General features: G+C 39.1%; 2 protein-coding genes across 14 annotated transcripts in view; one reads left to right on the top strand and one right to left on the bottom strand.

Annotated features, from left to right (window-relative positions):
- Positions 1–6,959: 6,959 nt before the first annotated feature.
- Positions 6,960–9,856, bottom strand: LOC129868406 (phosphatidylinositol N-acetylglucosaminyltransferase subunit P-like). Of its 3 annotated transcripts, none has more exons than XM_055942370.1 (5): positions 9,756–9,856; positions 8,520–8,607; positions 8,261–8,333; positions 7,932–8,050; positions 6,960–7,409 (listed from the first exon to the last, which is right to left on the bottom strand). In XM_055942370.1, the coding sequence occupies exons 2-5, from the start codon at positions 8,599–8,601 to the stop codon at positions 7,297–7,299; spliced, it is 387 nt and encodes a 128-aa protein (XP_055798345.1). In that variant the 5' UTR covers positions 8,602–8,607; positions 9,756–9,856; the 3' UTR covers positions 6,960–7,296. The 3 variants fall into 3 exon arrangements, with proteins under 3 accessions (XP_055798345.1, XP_055798343.1, XP_055798344.1); XM_055942368.1 differs by lacking the exon at positions 9,756–9,856 and adding an exon at positions 8,782–8,837; XM_055942369.1 differs by lacking the exon at positions 9,756–9,856 and adding an exon at positions 8,705–8,818.
- The window catches only part of LOC129868403 (E3 ubiquitin-protein ligase TTC3-like), a 67,810-nt gene continuing 58,928 nt past the window's right edge, over positions 8,900–17,781 (top strand). For 9 of the 11 annotated variants that reach the window (XR_008761759.1, XM_055942361.1, XM_055942355.1 and 6 more), the window contains exons 1-6: positions 8,900–9,155; positions 9,750–9,825; positions 9,990–10,032; positions 10,291–10,447; positions 10,551–10,632; positions 10,725–10,778. Coding sequence is in view for 10 of the 11 variants with exons in the window: in XM_055942361.1 (XP_055798336.1) it covers positions 9,760–9,825; positions 9,990–10,032; positions 10,291–10,447; positions 10,551–10,632; positions 10,725–10,778 (402 nt within the window). In the remaining variant the exon portion in view is untranslated. The other 2 variants (XM_055942352.1, XM_055942353.1) reach the window with 2 other exon arrangements.

Below are 17,781 nucleotides of genomic sequence, written 5' to 3'. Positions count from 1 at the left end.
TGTTGGAAGAAGCTTAGCCATATAATTCCATGTGATGGGGTAGCTATGCTAGCAGCATACCACCCTGCATACCACTACTGGCTTGCTTCTGAAGCTAAGCAGGGTTGGTCCTGGTCAGTCCCTGGATGGGAGACCAGATGCTGCTGGAAGTGGTGTTGGAGGGCCAGTAGGAGGCACTCTTTCCTCTGGTCTAAAAAATATCCCAATGCCCCAGGGCAGTGATTGGGGACACTGCCCTGTGTAGGGTGCCGTCTTTCGGATGGGACGTTAAACGGGTGTCCTGACTCTCTGAGGTCATTAAAGATCCCATGGCACTTATCGTAGGGGTGTTAATCCCGGTGTCCTGGCTAAATTCCCAATCTGGCCCTCAAACCATCATGGTCACCTAATAATCCCCAGTTTACAATTTACAATTGGCTCATTCATCCCCCTCCTCTCCCCTGTAACTATTCCCCAGGTCGTTGCTGCAAATGAGAACGTGTTCTCAGTCAACTTACCTGGTAAAATAAAAATGTTTTGGGATTTTTACTTTGGTGATAGAGGCACCAAATTGCACACACACAGCTAAAACAGGTTTTTAAAAAGATTTGTAGGTACAGGTCCATCACAGAATTCACCCATTAACCCCACAGAAGCCTTTTTCCAATATGGCCACCATACAACTCAATTGGGTCTTATTGGACAATTTTGCATGACCATATCTGTGTGAAATATAATTTTAGCATGCCCAGAAATATCTTAAAATGTTCATAGTGACCTAGAATACACAACCACATGAGCTAGGTGTGCCGGATATATAAAGATGTTAAATTATTCACATAACTGTTGTAAGAATGATTTGCTGATTTCTGAAGATGTAATGATTAATAATTGCCATTTTCATCTTCAAACATGTAAAATTGATATCTACATGTGAATAGTCATAGATGTGAGCTGATTAAAATGATCAATGTTATCCTAGTAGCTGTTTTCATTATGAGGACCATAAACCATGCCCTGTTCATTCCATTACAATGTACAGTAGTAAAATCCCATGTTGGGCCTTTTGAGGCCAATTATATTACTTTAATTAATCTAGTAACAGACCAATCTGCTATGGCCCCATAGTAAGAATGCATTTTAATTTAGATGAAATGGTTTTCTGCTCTCATCATCAGGTAAAAACGTGTAGGCCTTCCTATGGAATATTACATTGTAATGTTTGCTGCAAGTTTCTAGTTCTGTTTTATGAAAACAGTTAATAAGACAACATTGAACATCATTTTAATCAGCTCACATCCATGACTATTCACATGCACATGTCCATATTATGTTTGAAGATTAAATATTGCAATTATTTATCATATCTTCAGAAATCAGCAATTTAGATAGCTTTTGGGCACATTCTTACTACAATTATGTGAATAATGTAACATCTTTATACATCTGGCACACCTGGCTTACGTGGTTGTGTATTCTACATCACTATTAACATTTAAGATATTTTTGGATATACTAGAATTATATTTCATACAGGTATGGTCATGCGAAATTGTCCAATAAGACCCCATTGAGTTGTTTGGCAGCCATATTAGAAAAAAAGGCTTCTGTGGGGTTAATGAGTGAATTCTGTGATGGCCCAGTTATCTACAAATATTTTTTAAACCCTGTTCTAGCTGTGTGTGCCCATATCACAAAAGTTACAATCCCAAAACATAGCTGCCTCATTACAAGGAATAATGTGGGTAAGCTTCCAACATTCTAATGTCAATGGCACAATATGGGAGATTTGAACAATAGTTGTAGCTGGTGCTTTAAAAGTTGGTTATATTATATATAATTTAAAAGGTAATTTCATGAACTTTCAGAACCACTTGTCAAACAAAGTTTAAAATGTACCAGGGTTTCTGTTTTAAAGTCATTTATACAGGTAATTATGATATGTACTCCAGAGATCAACGGTCAAAGTTCTATTGATCTGAGCTTTCCGAAAATGTAACTGATGGATAACTGCCAATGATATATGATTAAAGGGTATATGCGAGCAATAACTTGTTGTATATGGACATTGTTTACCATAGGGTAAAATCCCAATGGGAAAAATGTATGGAATGGAGGGATGAAAGGGTTCATTGTTGCACTGCTATCACATATTTTCCAACTCTGGGGACATACACCTTTAAAGAAATCACTATCATCGGCCCAAGTGAGTCCAACTGCCCAAATATGGGGGTCTGGCTCATGGATTATTAGAGGTATTTGCTATTAAGCACATTACTCCCATTTGGGAGTAAACTAGTAAGTAACATATTCCTAAATGTACAAAGATCACAGTGAGTATCACTAATTTAATATGGGCTGACCAATACTCTTTTTTTTTTAAGACAGCAGATATTGCTCCAAAAGGAACATTACCGTGCAACACAAAGGCAAATGGAATCAGATGGCATGAACCTGTCAACATTTAGGTCTTGGGGTCCTAGAAGGCCTCACTAACCACTAGGACAAGCCAGTACAAGCTCATGCTACAAAGGGAAGAAACAGATCCAATCAACCGTGATAAGCAAAATAGAGGACGAGGAACAGGCATATGTCAAACACTGCAAATCCACGGACTCTTTTAGTACATACATTGAGTTGACAAAACATTAGGAACACCTGCTCATTCCATGGTCTCTTATTGATGTCCTTTGTTAAATCCCTTTCAATCAGTGTAGACAAAGGGGAGGAAACAGGTTAAAGAAGGATTTTTAAGCCTCGAGACAATTGAGACATGGATTGTATATGTTTGCCATTCAGGGGGTGAATGGGCAAGACAAAAGATTTAAGTGCCTTTGCTGGGTTTTTCATTCTCAACATTTTCCTTTGTGTATCAAGAATGGTCCACCACCCAAAGGACATCCAGCCAACTTGACACAATTGTGGGAAGCATTGGAGTCAACATGGGCCAGCATCCCTGTGGAACACTTTCTAAACCTTGTAGAGTCCATGCCCCGACAAATAGAGGCTGTTCTGAGGGCAAAAGGCGTGCAACAATATTAGGAAGGTGTTCATCTCTCACATGAATAACAATGAATTTCAATGGCACAGAAAGAGTATACAAATTAATTTACAATGACCAAGGTTGTGATGATCTTATATGGGATCTTCTAAACATTATGGTCCACCACTGAATATTTCCCTGGAACTCAGAGAGATCAGAAAACAATTAGAAAACCTTTGGAAATAAGTTGGATTGGTCACTCCCTAATCTCTCCTAATGATACTGGATCCAGTGATCAAAGCCTGGGCTAAAGGTGAGACTTGGGGCAAGTTTAGCCCTCAACTGACTGGCCAGCATGGCCTTTCGCCCCCCCCCCCCCCCCCAAACACACACTCACAAGGGGGAATGGCAGTGGTCTCTCCATCATCAGGTCCAGCTTGGTTTCCAAGCAAGGCTGAAGGACCTGGTGGCCCTCCAGAGGTTAAATGCTGGCCAGCCATCTGATCCCAACCTCTTGTTTGTTTATGATAGTTTATCTGGGCGGCCTGGCTGAGGTGGCCGGCTGACCTGTCTGGTGGGCTGGCTGGGACAGGCTAGGGCCGAGAGGAGATGATAGGGGGTTGTCAGGCCCCAGCAGGTGGCTTTGTCACTGAGGTGGGCAGACAGACTGAAGATGAGGAGATAGTGAGGTGACCATTTCACTTGCAGTCTGATGAGTTCAGAAGGTCATAAACCTACTGTCCTCACCCCAACTGAATGGAGCACATCATAGAAGCACAAGCACAATACTTGATTTAGATCATCCAAAGGTTAATACATTCTAAAATGGAGAAGTCAATGATCTCATATTTATGACTTATCAATAGTCATTGGATTAACATAAGACCAACTCATCTTGTTCCACACAGCACCCCTAATTCTATACATTCCATTACACAACCTTTTCCATCTGCATTTTCATTAGTTAGTCGAGTGGTCCGTGATGATGGATTATCAAAAGATGTTGAAGAGCAGATGATGTGCAAGCTGCTGTGGTCAGGTCACCTGGCTGCCCAGGGTTCATCTGCAAGTCAAATATTTGTCCTGTCACATGGAGGTGATGGAAAAGGTGCATCTAAAAACTTCAGCAAACTCCAATCGTGAGGAGTGATGCCAGTTATGGCGACAAAACTGCCCTCTCCTTGTCCCGAGCCTTCAAATAAGACAACAGGCTCAATACAGTGGATGGTGGACCATAAAAATCGAATCAAATTTTATGTCACATGCACCAAATACAACAGGTGTAAACCTTACCGTGAAATGCTTACTTACGAGCCCTTAACCAACAATGCAGTTCAAGAAATAGAGTTAAGAAAAGATTGATTAAATAAACTTGAGTAAAAAATAAAAAGTTACAATAATATAACAAGGCTATATACGAGTCAGTGTGCGGGGTGGGGGGGGGGTACAGGGTACAGGTTAGTTGAGGTAATTTGTACATGTAGGTAGGGGTAAAGTGACTACGCATTGTGTAAAAATAAAGGGGGGGGGGGGGGGGGGTCAATGTAAATAATAAATGGCCACCCGGACTAATTGTTCAGCAGTCTTATTGCTTGGGGGTAGAACCTGTTATGAAGCCTTTTAGACCTAGACTTGGCGCTCCGGTTCCGCTTGCTGTGCGGTAGCAGAAAGAACAGTCTATGGCTTGGGTGACGGTAGTTTTTAAAAATACGTTGGGCCTTCCTCTAACACCGCCTAGTATATAGGTCCTGGATGGCAGGAAGCTTGGCCCCAGTGATGTACTGGGCCGTGTGCCTTACGGTCGAATGCCGAGCATTTGCCATACCAGACCGTTATGCAACTGGTTAGGATGCTCTCGATGGTGCAGCTGTAGAACTTTTGGGAGGATCTGGGGACCCATGCCAAATCTTTTCAGTCTCCTGAGGGGGAAAAGGTGTTGGACCATGATAGTTTGTTGGTGATGTGGGCACCAAGGAACTTGAAACTCTCGACCCGCTCAACTACAGTACCGTTGATGTGAATGGGGGCGTGTTCGGCCCTCCTTTTCCTGTAGTCCACGATCAGCTCCTTTGTCTTGATCACGTTGAGGGAGAGGTTGTTGTCCTGGCACCACACTTCCAGGTCTGACCTCCTCCCTATAGGCTGTCTCGTGGTTGTCTGTGATCAGGCCTACCACCGCTGTGTCGTCAGCAAACGTAATGATGGCGTTGGTGTTGTGCTTGGCCACGCAGTCGTGGGTAAACAGGGAGTACAGGAGGGTACTAAGCACACACCCCTGAGGGGCCCCAGTGTTAAGGATCAGCATGGCAGATGTGCTGTCTCTACTCTTACCACCTGGGGGCAGCCCGTCAGGAAGTCCAGGATCCAGTTGCAGAGGGAGGTGTTCAGTCCCAGGGTCCTTAGCTTAGTGATGAGCTTTGTGAGTAGTATGGTGTTGAACGCTGAGCTGTAGTCAATGAACAGCATTCTTACATAGGTGTTATTTTTGTCCAGGTGGGAAAGGGCAGGGTGGAGTGCGATTGAGATTGTGTCATCTGTGGATCTGTTGGGGCGGTATGCGAATTGTAGTGGGTCTAGGGTTTCCAGGATGATGGTGTTGAAGTGAGCCACGACCAGCCTTTCAAAGCACTTCATGGCTACCGACGTGAGTGCTACGGGGCGGTAGTCATTTAGGCAGGTTACCTTCGCTTCCTTGGGCACAGGGACTATGGTGGTCTGCTTGAAACATGTAGGTATTACAGACTTGGTCAGGGAGAGGTTGAAAATGTCAGTGAAGACACTTGCCAGTTGGTCTTCGCATGCTCTGAGTTCACGTCCTGGTAATCCTCCTGGCCCCGTGGCCTTGTGAATGTTGACCTGTTTTGCTCACATCGGCTACGGAGAGCGTGATCACACAGTCGTCCGGAACAGCTAGTGCTCTCATGCATGCTTCAGTTTTGCTTGCCTCAAAGCGAGCATAAAAGGCATTTAGCTAGTCTGATAGGCTTGCGACACTGGACAGCTCACGGCTGGTTTTCCATTTGTAGTATGTAATAGTTTTCAAGCCCTGCCACATCCGACGAGCGTCAGAGCCAGTGTAGTACAATTCAATCTTAGTCCTGTGTTGACGCTTTGCCTGTTTGATGGTTCGTCTGAGGGTATAGCGGTATTTCTTATAAGCGTCCGGATTAGTATCCAACTCCTTAAAAGCAGCAGCTCTAGTCTTTAGCTCGGTGCGGATGTTACCTGTAATCCGCGGCTTCTGGTTGGGATATGCATGTACGGGTACTGTGGAGACAATGTCTTCAATGCACTTATTGATGAAGCTGGTGACTGAGATGGTATACTCCTCAATACCTTTGGATGAATCCCGGAACATATTCCAGTCTGTGCTAGCAAAACAGTCCTGTAGTGTAGCATCCGCATCATCTGACCACTTCCCGAATTGAAGTACCAGGCACTGGTACGTCCTGCTTTTTTGCTTATAAGCAGGAATCAGGAGGATAGAATTATGGTCAGATTTTCCAAATGGAGGGCAAGCTTTGTATGTGTCTCTGTGTGTGGAGTAAAGGTGGTCTAGAGTTTTTTCTCGCTCTGATTGCACGTGACAAGAAATTAGGTACAACGGATTTAAGTTTGCATGCATTAAAGTCCCCGGGCACTAGGAGCACCGCTTCTAGATGAGCATTTTCTTGTTCGCTTATGGACTTATACAGCTCGTTGAGTGCGGTCCTAGACCCAGCATCGGTTTGTGGTGGTAAATAGATGTCTATGAATAATATAGATGAATACTAGGTACTCTACCTCAGGCGAGCAATACCTTATATCATGTAGGTATGTTTTAAGACTAATACCATTGATCAACAGCATATCCACAGCCTGGAGTCCTATATAAGTTAAACCAAAAAACACAAATATAATAATTAAGATCAGTTCACATGGTTTTAAGACGAGAAGATAATGAACATATTAACATGAAAATGTGTGTGAAGTTTGTGATAAATAAATTGCAGCCAAGAACTTTCTACGGAACGCTCGAGGAGCTTCGGAGATTTATTTTTCAGACGACTTGTGAATCCAGACCAAAAAATAATTTATACCACAAAATGAAAATTCCAATTAAAAAAAAGGAAATAATTTTAAAGACATTTACAATAGGGGAAAAACAACTGTAGCTCTTGACAAATACTAAATAAAGATCATAAGAGAAAACACTTTTCCATCAAGCAATTATCTCTGCAGTGCATATAAAACACTGCATCAATCAGCTATTTGTTAATTTTCTTAGTCAGCATCCTCACTGAGGTAATGCAATACTTCCTGGTCCCGTATTCACTTTGGGACAATTCTGGTTGTCATTGAGGTGATAAATAAAAAATTCTGTTCACTTCACTGATGGAAACATCCTTTAATCTGGGTATGGCCCTCTTCTGGCAGTCATCTATCCGCTGACCTCTGGCATAGACATCTGTTCAAGACAATAAGGTAGGCTATAGGTTACAGTGAAGGTTACTAGACTAAGAGAGACAGATATTAGAAAACCTAATAGAAAACAAATCCATGGTACAAAATCTTTTAGCGCTAAAAACTTCAGGTCGTAAATACTGTCATCTGTTAGTCTAATTGTCTTGTGACATACAATTTTGGAGTTGAGTTTCCTTTCTCGGCCATGACTCAAAACAAAATGTTTTTATTTTCATCTCAAATGGGACTTCTTGGTTTAAAACAAGGACAAAGATAGGAATTCACAACAATAGAGTGATTGTAGAACTTTCCAGATATCTGGAGGAACCAGTTGAACCTGATCACTGAATTAAGTAACCATGAAAGGCAAGGGAAAATATTTACAGGACTCACACAGGTCTGGTATACTGAAATCTTACAATGCAGATTATCATGAATTATACTTTCAGATCAGACATACAGTAATTCCAACTGACTGTATGGACATAGTGTCCATACAGTCAGTCTCCAGCTGCCTTATGCTTACCTGTTATGTTGTCCACTGAGCTGAGTGGAGCAGTGTTAATCATGTTCACCCCAAACAACATGACTATACAGACTACTACTGCAGCCAGCAGATAGATTGGCACAGCAACAGCCCAATACCTACAGAGACAGCAGATGGGATATAAAAAATAAACTCACTCAGGACCATCATGGGTAATATACAAAATACAGGTATCAAGGAAAAAGACTAGCAGATTGTCAATAAGTTCAGTTATGTAGCTCTACCTTATATAACGATGTATTATTTTTCTATATGGATTATTAGGTAAATCATAAACATGTTCAGTGGTCTCATTTCGATCGACTTACTTTTGAGGCCAGTAAGTAAGCCCTATTGAATGAAGCCATTCATCTGGTACATAGGCCCACACCAAATACAAAACTGCAGAAGGAGCAGAAATGGGTCAAAAACATAAAGTACATAAAACAATTCTGATTGACACTACATTTGAGAGCTAATTTGGCATTTTCACATAGCCTACAGATAATCATATGGCATTGAATCCCCAACTTCAACAGTCATTGCATTAAACAGACTAAACACAAAGGACATATGACTGGGACTTACAGAAGCCAAATTGTGAGCCAAGGAACAGAACAAAGCCGTAGATGGCTCTTTCTGGCAGGGGGGAGGGAGAATTTTCCACCATGACAATCTGAATCCACATAGAAAAGAGAGATGAGATAGAGGTAAATATAACACAGCTGAATTGATTGGTTGTAACAGGCTAATGTATGATTACATATATTCACCACAACATCAGCATGCTTCGTTCGAAGATACAGAGACGTGACGCTTTTTCTTAGGGCTAGGAAGGGAATCTTCTAACCATCTTTATTATTTTGTTTCGCTACATTCCGGAAGTGGATGTTGGTAACTTTGTCATGTGACTTTATCATGTGAACGTAAGCGAGGAGGAATGCTTCCACTAGCTATATCGTAAAAATTAATTAAAACAAAAATGTGGTTTTAATTTAAGGTTAGGCATAAGCTTATCAATGTGGATAAGGTTAGGTTTAAAATAAAAAAAATTAAGAAGATACATTGTAGAAATAAGCGGGGTTTATGACTGCTTATTTATGTATGTGTGATGTGGTTAGGAAACTAGCAACGGATTAGAAATGCAAGCAGCGCCTCCCATAATGAACATGTTGCCAGCCATAAAACAGACTTACAAATCATTTCAGGAAGTGAACAAGAAAGGCAAGTTTTGTGCACTGGCCGTTATTTTTTTGTAGCTAGTGTACTTAATGGTCGAGATAAAGTAGCTGTCGAGATAAAGTAGCTGAATGTTGTCTCGCGGCAAAGCGAGGAAAGAACGGTGCGTAGTTGCTAGTAAGCGAGCCAACAAAACTAAATAAGCTAACAAACGTTTGTTTCAAGGTGAGGTTCGATGCTCCGGGCTATCTGATGCCCCCCCCCCTGTAGTTAGACAATGGTTCACTAGTTGGATGTATATATCCTGTCTATCATCTAGCTAACGTTATAGTTAGTTAGCTACTGGTAGGAAGCACAGTACCAGATAACGTTAGCTAACTAACCCAGTTTGTTGTAATGTTAGCACTTAGTTAGACAAGTTATTTAGAGGCGGAACTGTCACTTTTAGCTAACGTTAGTTAGCTCGTTTTAGCAGTCAATTAACCTGTGGTACGTTATCTTGGTAACGTTACATGTTCATTGAGTAATAGCTAGCTAACTTGGCTAGTTGGCTTGTCGATATAACTAACTAGCGAACGTTAACTTTAGTTAGCTACTGTGTATTGTCACGACTCCATGATGACATGATTCTTGTTTCAGACTTACCAAAATGTCAGATTCATACTCTGGTCCAGAGTTTGTGGACTACGACGATATCAGACACGGGGCGAAATTTGTAAGTAAAACGGATGATTGTTGACGTGTCATTAAATATGAATGTAAGACTGAAGGGAATACTTATAAGATATATTTTGAAAATGGACTCTACTAGTGTTATCATGTAACGTTTGCAATACGTCATTAGACATTACATTATTAACTAAACTTTTCTTCCTCTAGACCTATGTCAAAGACAGTCCCTTTGTAGCCTTACAACCTCCAGGTAAAAAGTAGCGAGAACACTAGTTGCTTACACGCATCTAGTACTGACACAAACACTAGCTAGTTGCTTGCTCATAGTACTGACACTCACTGTGGTGGTTGGGAATATGTATTGGGGCTGGACAGATGTGACCCAGATCCTCCACTGTTGGAGACTACAAACATATCCATGCAGAGTGGGGGTGGCGATTGAGGATCAAATGGGATTGGGGGGGAAACTATGTTAATCTGTATAACTCAAATTCTGTTTTTGGGGCAGATGATAAATATGAGCGATGGAATAAAATCCCTGTCAGTTTGAAAAAGAAAGCGGCACAGTTGATGCATGTATCTGCCTTTTGGTATCACATTCTGCTTTGTCGAGAGAATCACAACACCACACGCTGGGCTGTGCAAGTGGGCTTCCTAGATTCAAAGTAAGAATTCGTTTGAGAGTAATTTAACTCCCTGCAACACATTCTTTATTCCTTAGTACAGTGTGTTAAGACTCAAGTTCTCATTTCACCTTTCCTTCTCTAGTGTCAGCAATGACTTGAGTCTGAAGAGACTGCACAGGATTGAAATTTTGGAAGCTATCCTCAGAGCGATGGAAAAAGGATGTGTAAGTTCCTTGTTACAATGAAAATGGCACCATACAGGAATTGCAGTGTTGAATCTGAGAAGACTCATGCTGTCATTTGTTTTCTCTTCCAGTTATTAGAAGATCAGACAAGGCATATGATCTGGATAAGCAATACGTTTAACTTGGTAAGTGGAATTCATGCCTTTGCCCCCCCCCCCCCCCCAAAAGCTAATATGATGCATAATCACTGCTTCCACATGCTCATATCTTACTCCCATTTTTAGAGCAACATGGTTTCTTGCCCCTCTATTTTCTATTAAGGAAGTATCCACGCAGCAAGGTAATTATTCATAAGAATACAATACTGTTCTCTTCATGCCTGGGAAATGGGGCACAATACTCCTTAGTGTTTGTGGAAGCCAAAGGGTAGGGTGCCCATCTTCATTGGTTAACCTGTCTGGCTCTGGCGCCCACATTCCACTGAAAAGGCAGAGCGCGAAATTCAAAAGATATTTTTTTGAAATATTTAACTTTCACACATTAACAAGTCCAATACAACAAATGAAAGATACACATCTTGTGAAACCAGTCAACATGTCCGATTTTTAAAATGTTTTACAGCGAAAACACCACATATATTTATGTTAGCTCACCACCAAATACAAAAAAGGACAGACATTTTTCACAGCACAGGTAGCATGCACAAAGCCAACCTAACTAACCAAGAACTAACCAAGAAACAACTTCATCAGATGACAGTCTTATAACATGTTATACAATAAATCTATGTTTTGTTCGAAAAATGTGCATATTTGAGGTATAAATCAGTTTTACATTGCAGCTACCATCACAGCTACCGTCAGAAATAGAACCGAAGCAGCCCGAGTAATTAGACACCAACGTCAAATACCTAAATACTCATCATAAAATATTTCTGAAAAATCGATGGTGTAAGGCAAATTAAAGACAAACATCTTGTGAATGACGCATCTTGTGAATCCAGCCAATATTGCCGATAAAAAAAAAAAAAAAAAGTGTTTTACAGCGAAAACACAATATAATATAGCATTATATTAGCTTACTACAATAGCCTACCACACTACCGCATTCATTCATCAAGGCACGTTAGCGATAGCAATAGGCACGTTAGCGATAGGGAATAAACCAGCAAAAGATATTAATTTTCACTAACCTTCATAAACTTTCATCAGATGACAGTCCTATAACATCAGGTTATACATACACTTATGTTTCGTTCGAAAATGTGCATATTTAGAGCTGAAATCAGTGGTTATACATTGTGCTAACGTAGCATATTTTTCCCAGAATGTGCGGATATTTTTATGACACTCCAACTATTCTGACCAAATAACTATTCATAAACGTTACTAGAAAATACATGTTGTATAGGAAATAATAGATACACTAGTTCTTAATGCAATCGCCGTGTTAGAATTCTAAAAATAACTTCATTACGACATCCAGCTTAGCGAGAGAGTACCCAAAATCTGGGCGCAAATGACTAGTACAACATGTTCGACAGATATATGAAATAGCATCATAAAATGGGTCCTACTTTTGATGATCTTTCATCAGAATGTTGTACAAGGGGTCCTTTGTCGGGAACAATCGTTGTTTGGATTTAGAATGTCCTCTTCTCCAGTCAATTAGCACGGAAAGCTAGCAAAGTAGCGCGAAGCTCTCCTTCCTGAACAAAGGCACACAACACAACACGCCTAACGTCCCGAATAAATTTCAATAATCGAATAAAACTATATTGAAAAAACAAACTTTACGATGATATTGTCACATGTATCAAATAAAATCAAGACAGAGATATTGGTCGTCCATAACGACAGCTTATCAGAAGGCAAAACCAGGTCCCTTCACGAGCTCTCCAGAAAACAGGAAACTGGTGACACGTCATGCCGAGAGCTTTTATTCGACCCCAGATCAAGTTATACACTCCATTTCTTCTCTCACTGCCTGTCGACATCTAGTGGAAGACGTATGAAGTGCATCTATACTAATAAATATCAAGGACATTAATAGGCAGGCCCTAGAACAGAGCATCGATTTCAGATTTTCCACTTCCTGTCAGGAAGTTTGCTGCAAAATGAGTTCTGTTTTACTCACAGATATAATTAAAACGGTTTTAGAAACTAGAGTGTTTTCTATCCAATAGTAATAATAATATGCATATTGTACGAGCAAGAATTGAGTACGAGGCCGTTTAAATTGGGCACGATTTTCCCCCAAAGTGAAAACAGCGCCCTCTGTCCTCAACAGGTTAAGAACTCCTCAGGAGTCTATTTACACCCTGCTGACCTGGTACATACCCAGGAGAAGAGGGAACCAGAATGTCCTGTTTGGTGGTGTTAAATTTGAATCACTGCTTTCATTGGAGTCATTCATCAACCTGATTTGTCACATGGAATATCAAGCAACCTGATGTGCATGAATTTCCCATTATCACCCATTGCCGATTGGTGTGTTGTCTCTAGCGCTGGGCGATATGGCCAAAATATAATAATGCCATCGTTCTGAAAAATATTGTGATATTTAACATTTCTTAAACTTCTTATGGCTGAAGGAGCAGTATTGAGTAGCTTGGATGAAAGGTGCCCATATCAAACGGCCTGCTCCTCAGTCATAGTTCCTAATATTTGCATATTATTATTAGTATTGGATAGAATACACTCTGAAGTTTCTAAAACTGTTTGATTTATGTCTGTGAGATTAACAGAACTCATATTGGCAGGCAAAATCCTGAGTTGAAATCAAAACAGGAAGTCAGAAATCTGAGCCTGTGTGTATTCACCAGAGTCCCTAAAGAAATCCACTTGAGCTATTAATGATGTTGCACTGCCTAGGGGTTCCACTAGATGTCAACCATTAATAGAAATTTCAATGAGACTTCTATGATGTTGTGGGAGAGAATGAGAGGAGAATCAGTCAGGTGTCCATCAAGCAGCCATTTCCTGATCATGCTTTTTCTTCATGTAAGCCACTAACGTTCCATTGCTCACGCAGACAAGAACGAATACTCCGGTTGGAACTTTATTGAAGCTATATGTTAAAAACATCCTAATGATTGATTCAGTACTTAGTTTGAAATGTTTCTTCGACCGGTAATATCACATTTTGAAGATTTTGCCCGATTTTATAACGCTGACCAGAATTAGCGTTTGGATATGTAAACCAGACGCGCTAACAAAAGAAGGTATTTGGACATAAATAATGGATTTTTTCTAACAAAACAAACATTTATTGTGGACCTGGGATTCCTGGTGTGCTTTCTGATGTAGATCATCAAAGGTAATGGAATATTTATCATGTATTTTTGTGTTTATGGTGACGCCATCTTTGCAGCTGTGGTATGCTATTTTTGAGCGCCGTCTCAGATTATAGTGTGCATTTCTTTTTCCGTAAAGTTTTTGAAATCTGACATAGCGGTTGCATTAAGGAGAGGTATATCTATATTTCAATCTGTATAACTTGTATTATCATCTATATTTATGATGAGTATTTCTGTTGAAACGATGGGCTATGCAAAGTCACTTGATGTTTTTGCATTTAGTTTATCTTGTCGCCTCAATGTAAACTCAGATTTTTTTATATAAATATGAATTTAATCAAACAAAACATGCATCTATTGTGTAACATGAAGTCCTATGAGTGTCATCTGATGAAAATAATCGAAGGTTAGTGATGAATATTATCTCGATTCTGGTTTTTGTGAAGCTATCTTTAGCTGGAAAATGGCTGTGATTATTGTGGTTTTGTGATGACCTAACATAATCGTTTGTAGTGCTTTCGCTGAAAAGCCTATTTGAAATCGGACACTTTGGTGGGATTAACAACAAGATTACCTTTAAAATGATATAAAACACATGTATGTTTGAGGAATTTTAATTATGAGATTTCTGTCGTTTTGAATTTGACGCCCTGCACTTGGACTGGCTGTTGTCATATCGGTCCCGTTACCGGGACTGCAGCCATTAGAAGTAGTAAAAGTTGACCTTAACATGGCATCAAATTAATAGTAAGTGTTTTTTTAATTTTTTAATAATTTTTTTTTTGTGTGGGGTGGATCAGCTTAATATTGCGGAAAGAATGTTGCTTCCAATGTAATTGTCTGCATCATTTCCAATTCCCCATATTTTTTGGGGTAAATATATATATCCTTTCACGTATGCACACATATATACATACACATACCTACATAGACATACATACTTTTTTAAAAGAGTATACCTTTATTATTATTCCCAGCAAACCCTACCACCGATCCCCCAATTGGAGTAAACTGATAAACATTTCTGTTTTTACCTTCAATTTAAACATCTTATACACATTTTACAGACACAGTCTACTTTATAATAGTTCTCTCTTGTTTGTTCTTAGTCCTTCCTCTATTTCTGTTGTCCATCCAGTTTGATTTCCACTTGTAACTGTGCTATTTCACAATAGCTCCGCACCTATACACATTTCACAGATCCCGTATGCCCTACATTGTTTATCTTGTTATTAGTCCCACCCTTCAGCTCCACTCAACCTTTCCCATTTATCTTCCAACATCATCCATTTCGGATTTTTATTTGCCATATATTTTTCAACTGTGCTGTGATGCTTCACAAAAGATTTGAATCTTCCTATTCTCATAGCTTCCACGGATTGTAAATTAAAAATAAACATTTTTGCTAAAATAATTATTATATTATTGATTGATTGACTATGGCTTTTCAAATCCCCCAGTATTGCTATCTGTAGCGTTAGTTCTACGCAAATGTTGCAATTCTTCAACCATTCCTGGACCTGTGACCAAAAACGAGCTACATGCGGACAATACCAAAATAAATGGTCTAATGACTCTGCCTCCTCACAGCAGAATCTACAGAGCTGAGAAGATTGTATCCCCCATATATATAACATTCTATTAGTTGCAAGAATTTTGTACAATAATTTAAATTGAAAAATTCGAAGTTTTGAATCCGGCGTTGTTTTGCGTATCAATTCATAAACCATGTGCCATGGAATGGGTACATCGAAAATCTCTTCCCAACTATTTTGCAATTTATATGGCACAGCTGTAAGTTTTTTGGTCCTTAAATGAAATTGGTATATGTTTTTATTTATCACACTTTTCTTTAACCATTTATGTTCTTTAATATAAGGCCGACATACAAGTTCCTTACTTTTATCCCCTTCCACCTGCCTCTTCCATTTTTGTGGTAATGCTGCAATTAATTGGTTGTAATTTTGGGTAGAGCAGACATTTCCATATGTCTGTGTTAGCTGCATGTGTGACATTACTCCGCCAGTCCTATTTATGATATCATTCACAAAAATTATACCTTTTTTAAACATTTCTTCGATAAATACAGTTTTTTTTTATCAATTACTATATTTGAATTTAACCACAAGATTTGTTGTACTATTTGTTCCGTCCTTTCAGGTGGATTAAACTGAAATTGCAACCAACTTTCTAAGGCTTGTTTAAAAAATAAAGATATTTTGGAAATTATTTCCTTTTCAAGCAACCGAAAGTGAGCAGGTGTAATCTGAATAAAGGGAAAAAGGCCCTTCTTGAACATAGGATGAGACATTTGTACCAATCTACTAGAGAACCAGTTTGGATTTAAGTATAACTTTTGTATGACTGATGCCTTTAGTGAGAGGTCTAATGCTTTAATATTTAATCATTTCTGCCCTCCGAATTCATATTCGTTATATAAATAGGCCCTTTTAATTTTATCTGGCTTGCCGTTCCAAATAAAATTGAATATTTTTTGTTCATATAATTTAAAAAGCAGGTCACTAGGTGTAGGCAAAACCATAAGCAAATAGGTAAACTGTGATATGATTAAAGAGTTAATCAGGGTGATTTTCCCACAAATAGACAGGTATTTTCCTTTCCATGGTAGCAAGATCTTATCTATTTTTGCTAACTTTCTATAAAAATTTATTGGAGTGAGATCATTTCTTTCTTTTGGGATTTGTATACCGAGTATGTCCACATCACCGTCAGACCATTTAATTGGTAAACTACATGGCAATGTAAAATGTGGATTTTTTAGTGATCCAATACGTAATATGGTACATTTATCATAATTTGGTTTTAATCCAGAGAGGATAGCAAATGTATCTAGATCCTCTAAGAGGCCGTGGAGAGATTCTAGTTGTGGTTTTAAAAGAAAACATGAATCATCAGCGTACAATGACACCTTAGTTTTTAGGCCCTGGATTTCTAATCCCTTAATATTAATGTTTGATCTAATTTTAACAGCTAACATTTCGATGGCAATAATAAATAGATATGCCGATAGTGGACAACCTTGTTTTACTCCTCTAGATAGTTTAAAACTTTCTGAGATGTAGCCATTATTTACTATTTTACACCTAGGGTTACTATACATAATTTTTACCCATTTTATAAGAGATTCCCCAAAATTGAAATATTCTAGGCATTTATATATAAACTCCAGTCGTACTTTATCAAAAGCCTTTTCAAAATCAGCTATGAAAACCTGGCCTGGTGTCCCCGATATTTCATAGTGTTCTATTGTTTCCAGTACTTGCCTTATATTATCTCCAATGTATCGTCCATGTAAAAAACCTGTCTGATTAGGATGAATAATATCTGACAAAACTTTTTTTATTCTATGCGCCAAGCATTTTGCTAGGATTTTTGCATCACAACACTGAAGTGTAAGAGGTCTCCAATTTTTTAAATAGACTGGATCTTTATATATACCACTTGGGTCCTGTTTCAGTAATAATGATATCACACCTTCTTGTTGCGTGTCTGATAATCTATCATTTATATAGGAGTGGTTAAAACAAGCTAATAATGGTCCTTTGAGTATATCAAAAAAATGTTTGTATACTTCCACTGGTATGCCATCCAGTCCTGGAGTTTTCCCATCCTTAAAGGCCCCAATTGCATCATGTAGTTCCTCCTCTGTAATTAGGCCTTCACATGAGTCTTTCTGTACAGATGTTAATTTTACATTATTATTAGGGAAAAAATCCATACAATTAGTTTCAGTTAGTGGAGATTGAGGAGACTGAAACGAAAACATATTCTTAAAGTACTTTACTTCCTCTTTCAAAATATAATTTGGTGAATCATGCGTGACTCCATCAATTGTAACACGTTTTAATACGGTTTTTTTTGGTAGCATT

The sequence above is a fragment of the Salvelinus fontinalis genome, chromosome 13, assembly GCF_029448725.1.
Source record: "Salvelinus fontinalis isolate EN_2023a chromosome 13, ASM2944872v1, whole genome shotgun sequence".
Taxonomy (NCBI): Eukaryota; Metazoa; Chordata; class Actinopteri; order Salmoniformes; family Salmonidae; genus Salvelinus; species Salvelinus fontinalis.
Note: the sequence above shows the minus strand (reverse complement) of the source record. Positions and strands in the feature narration are given on the sequence as shown.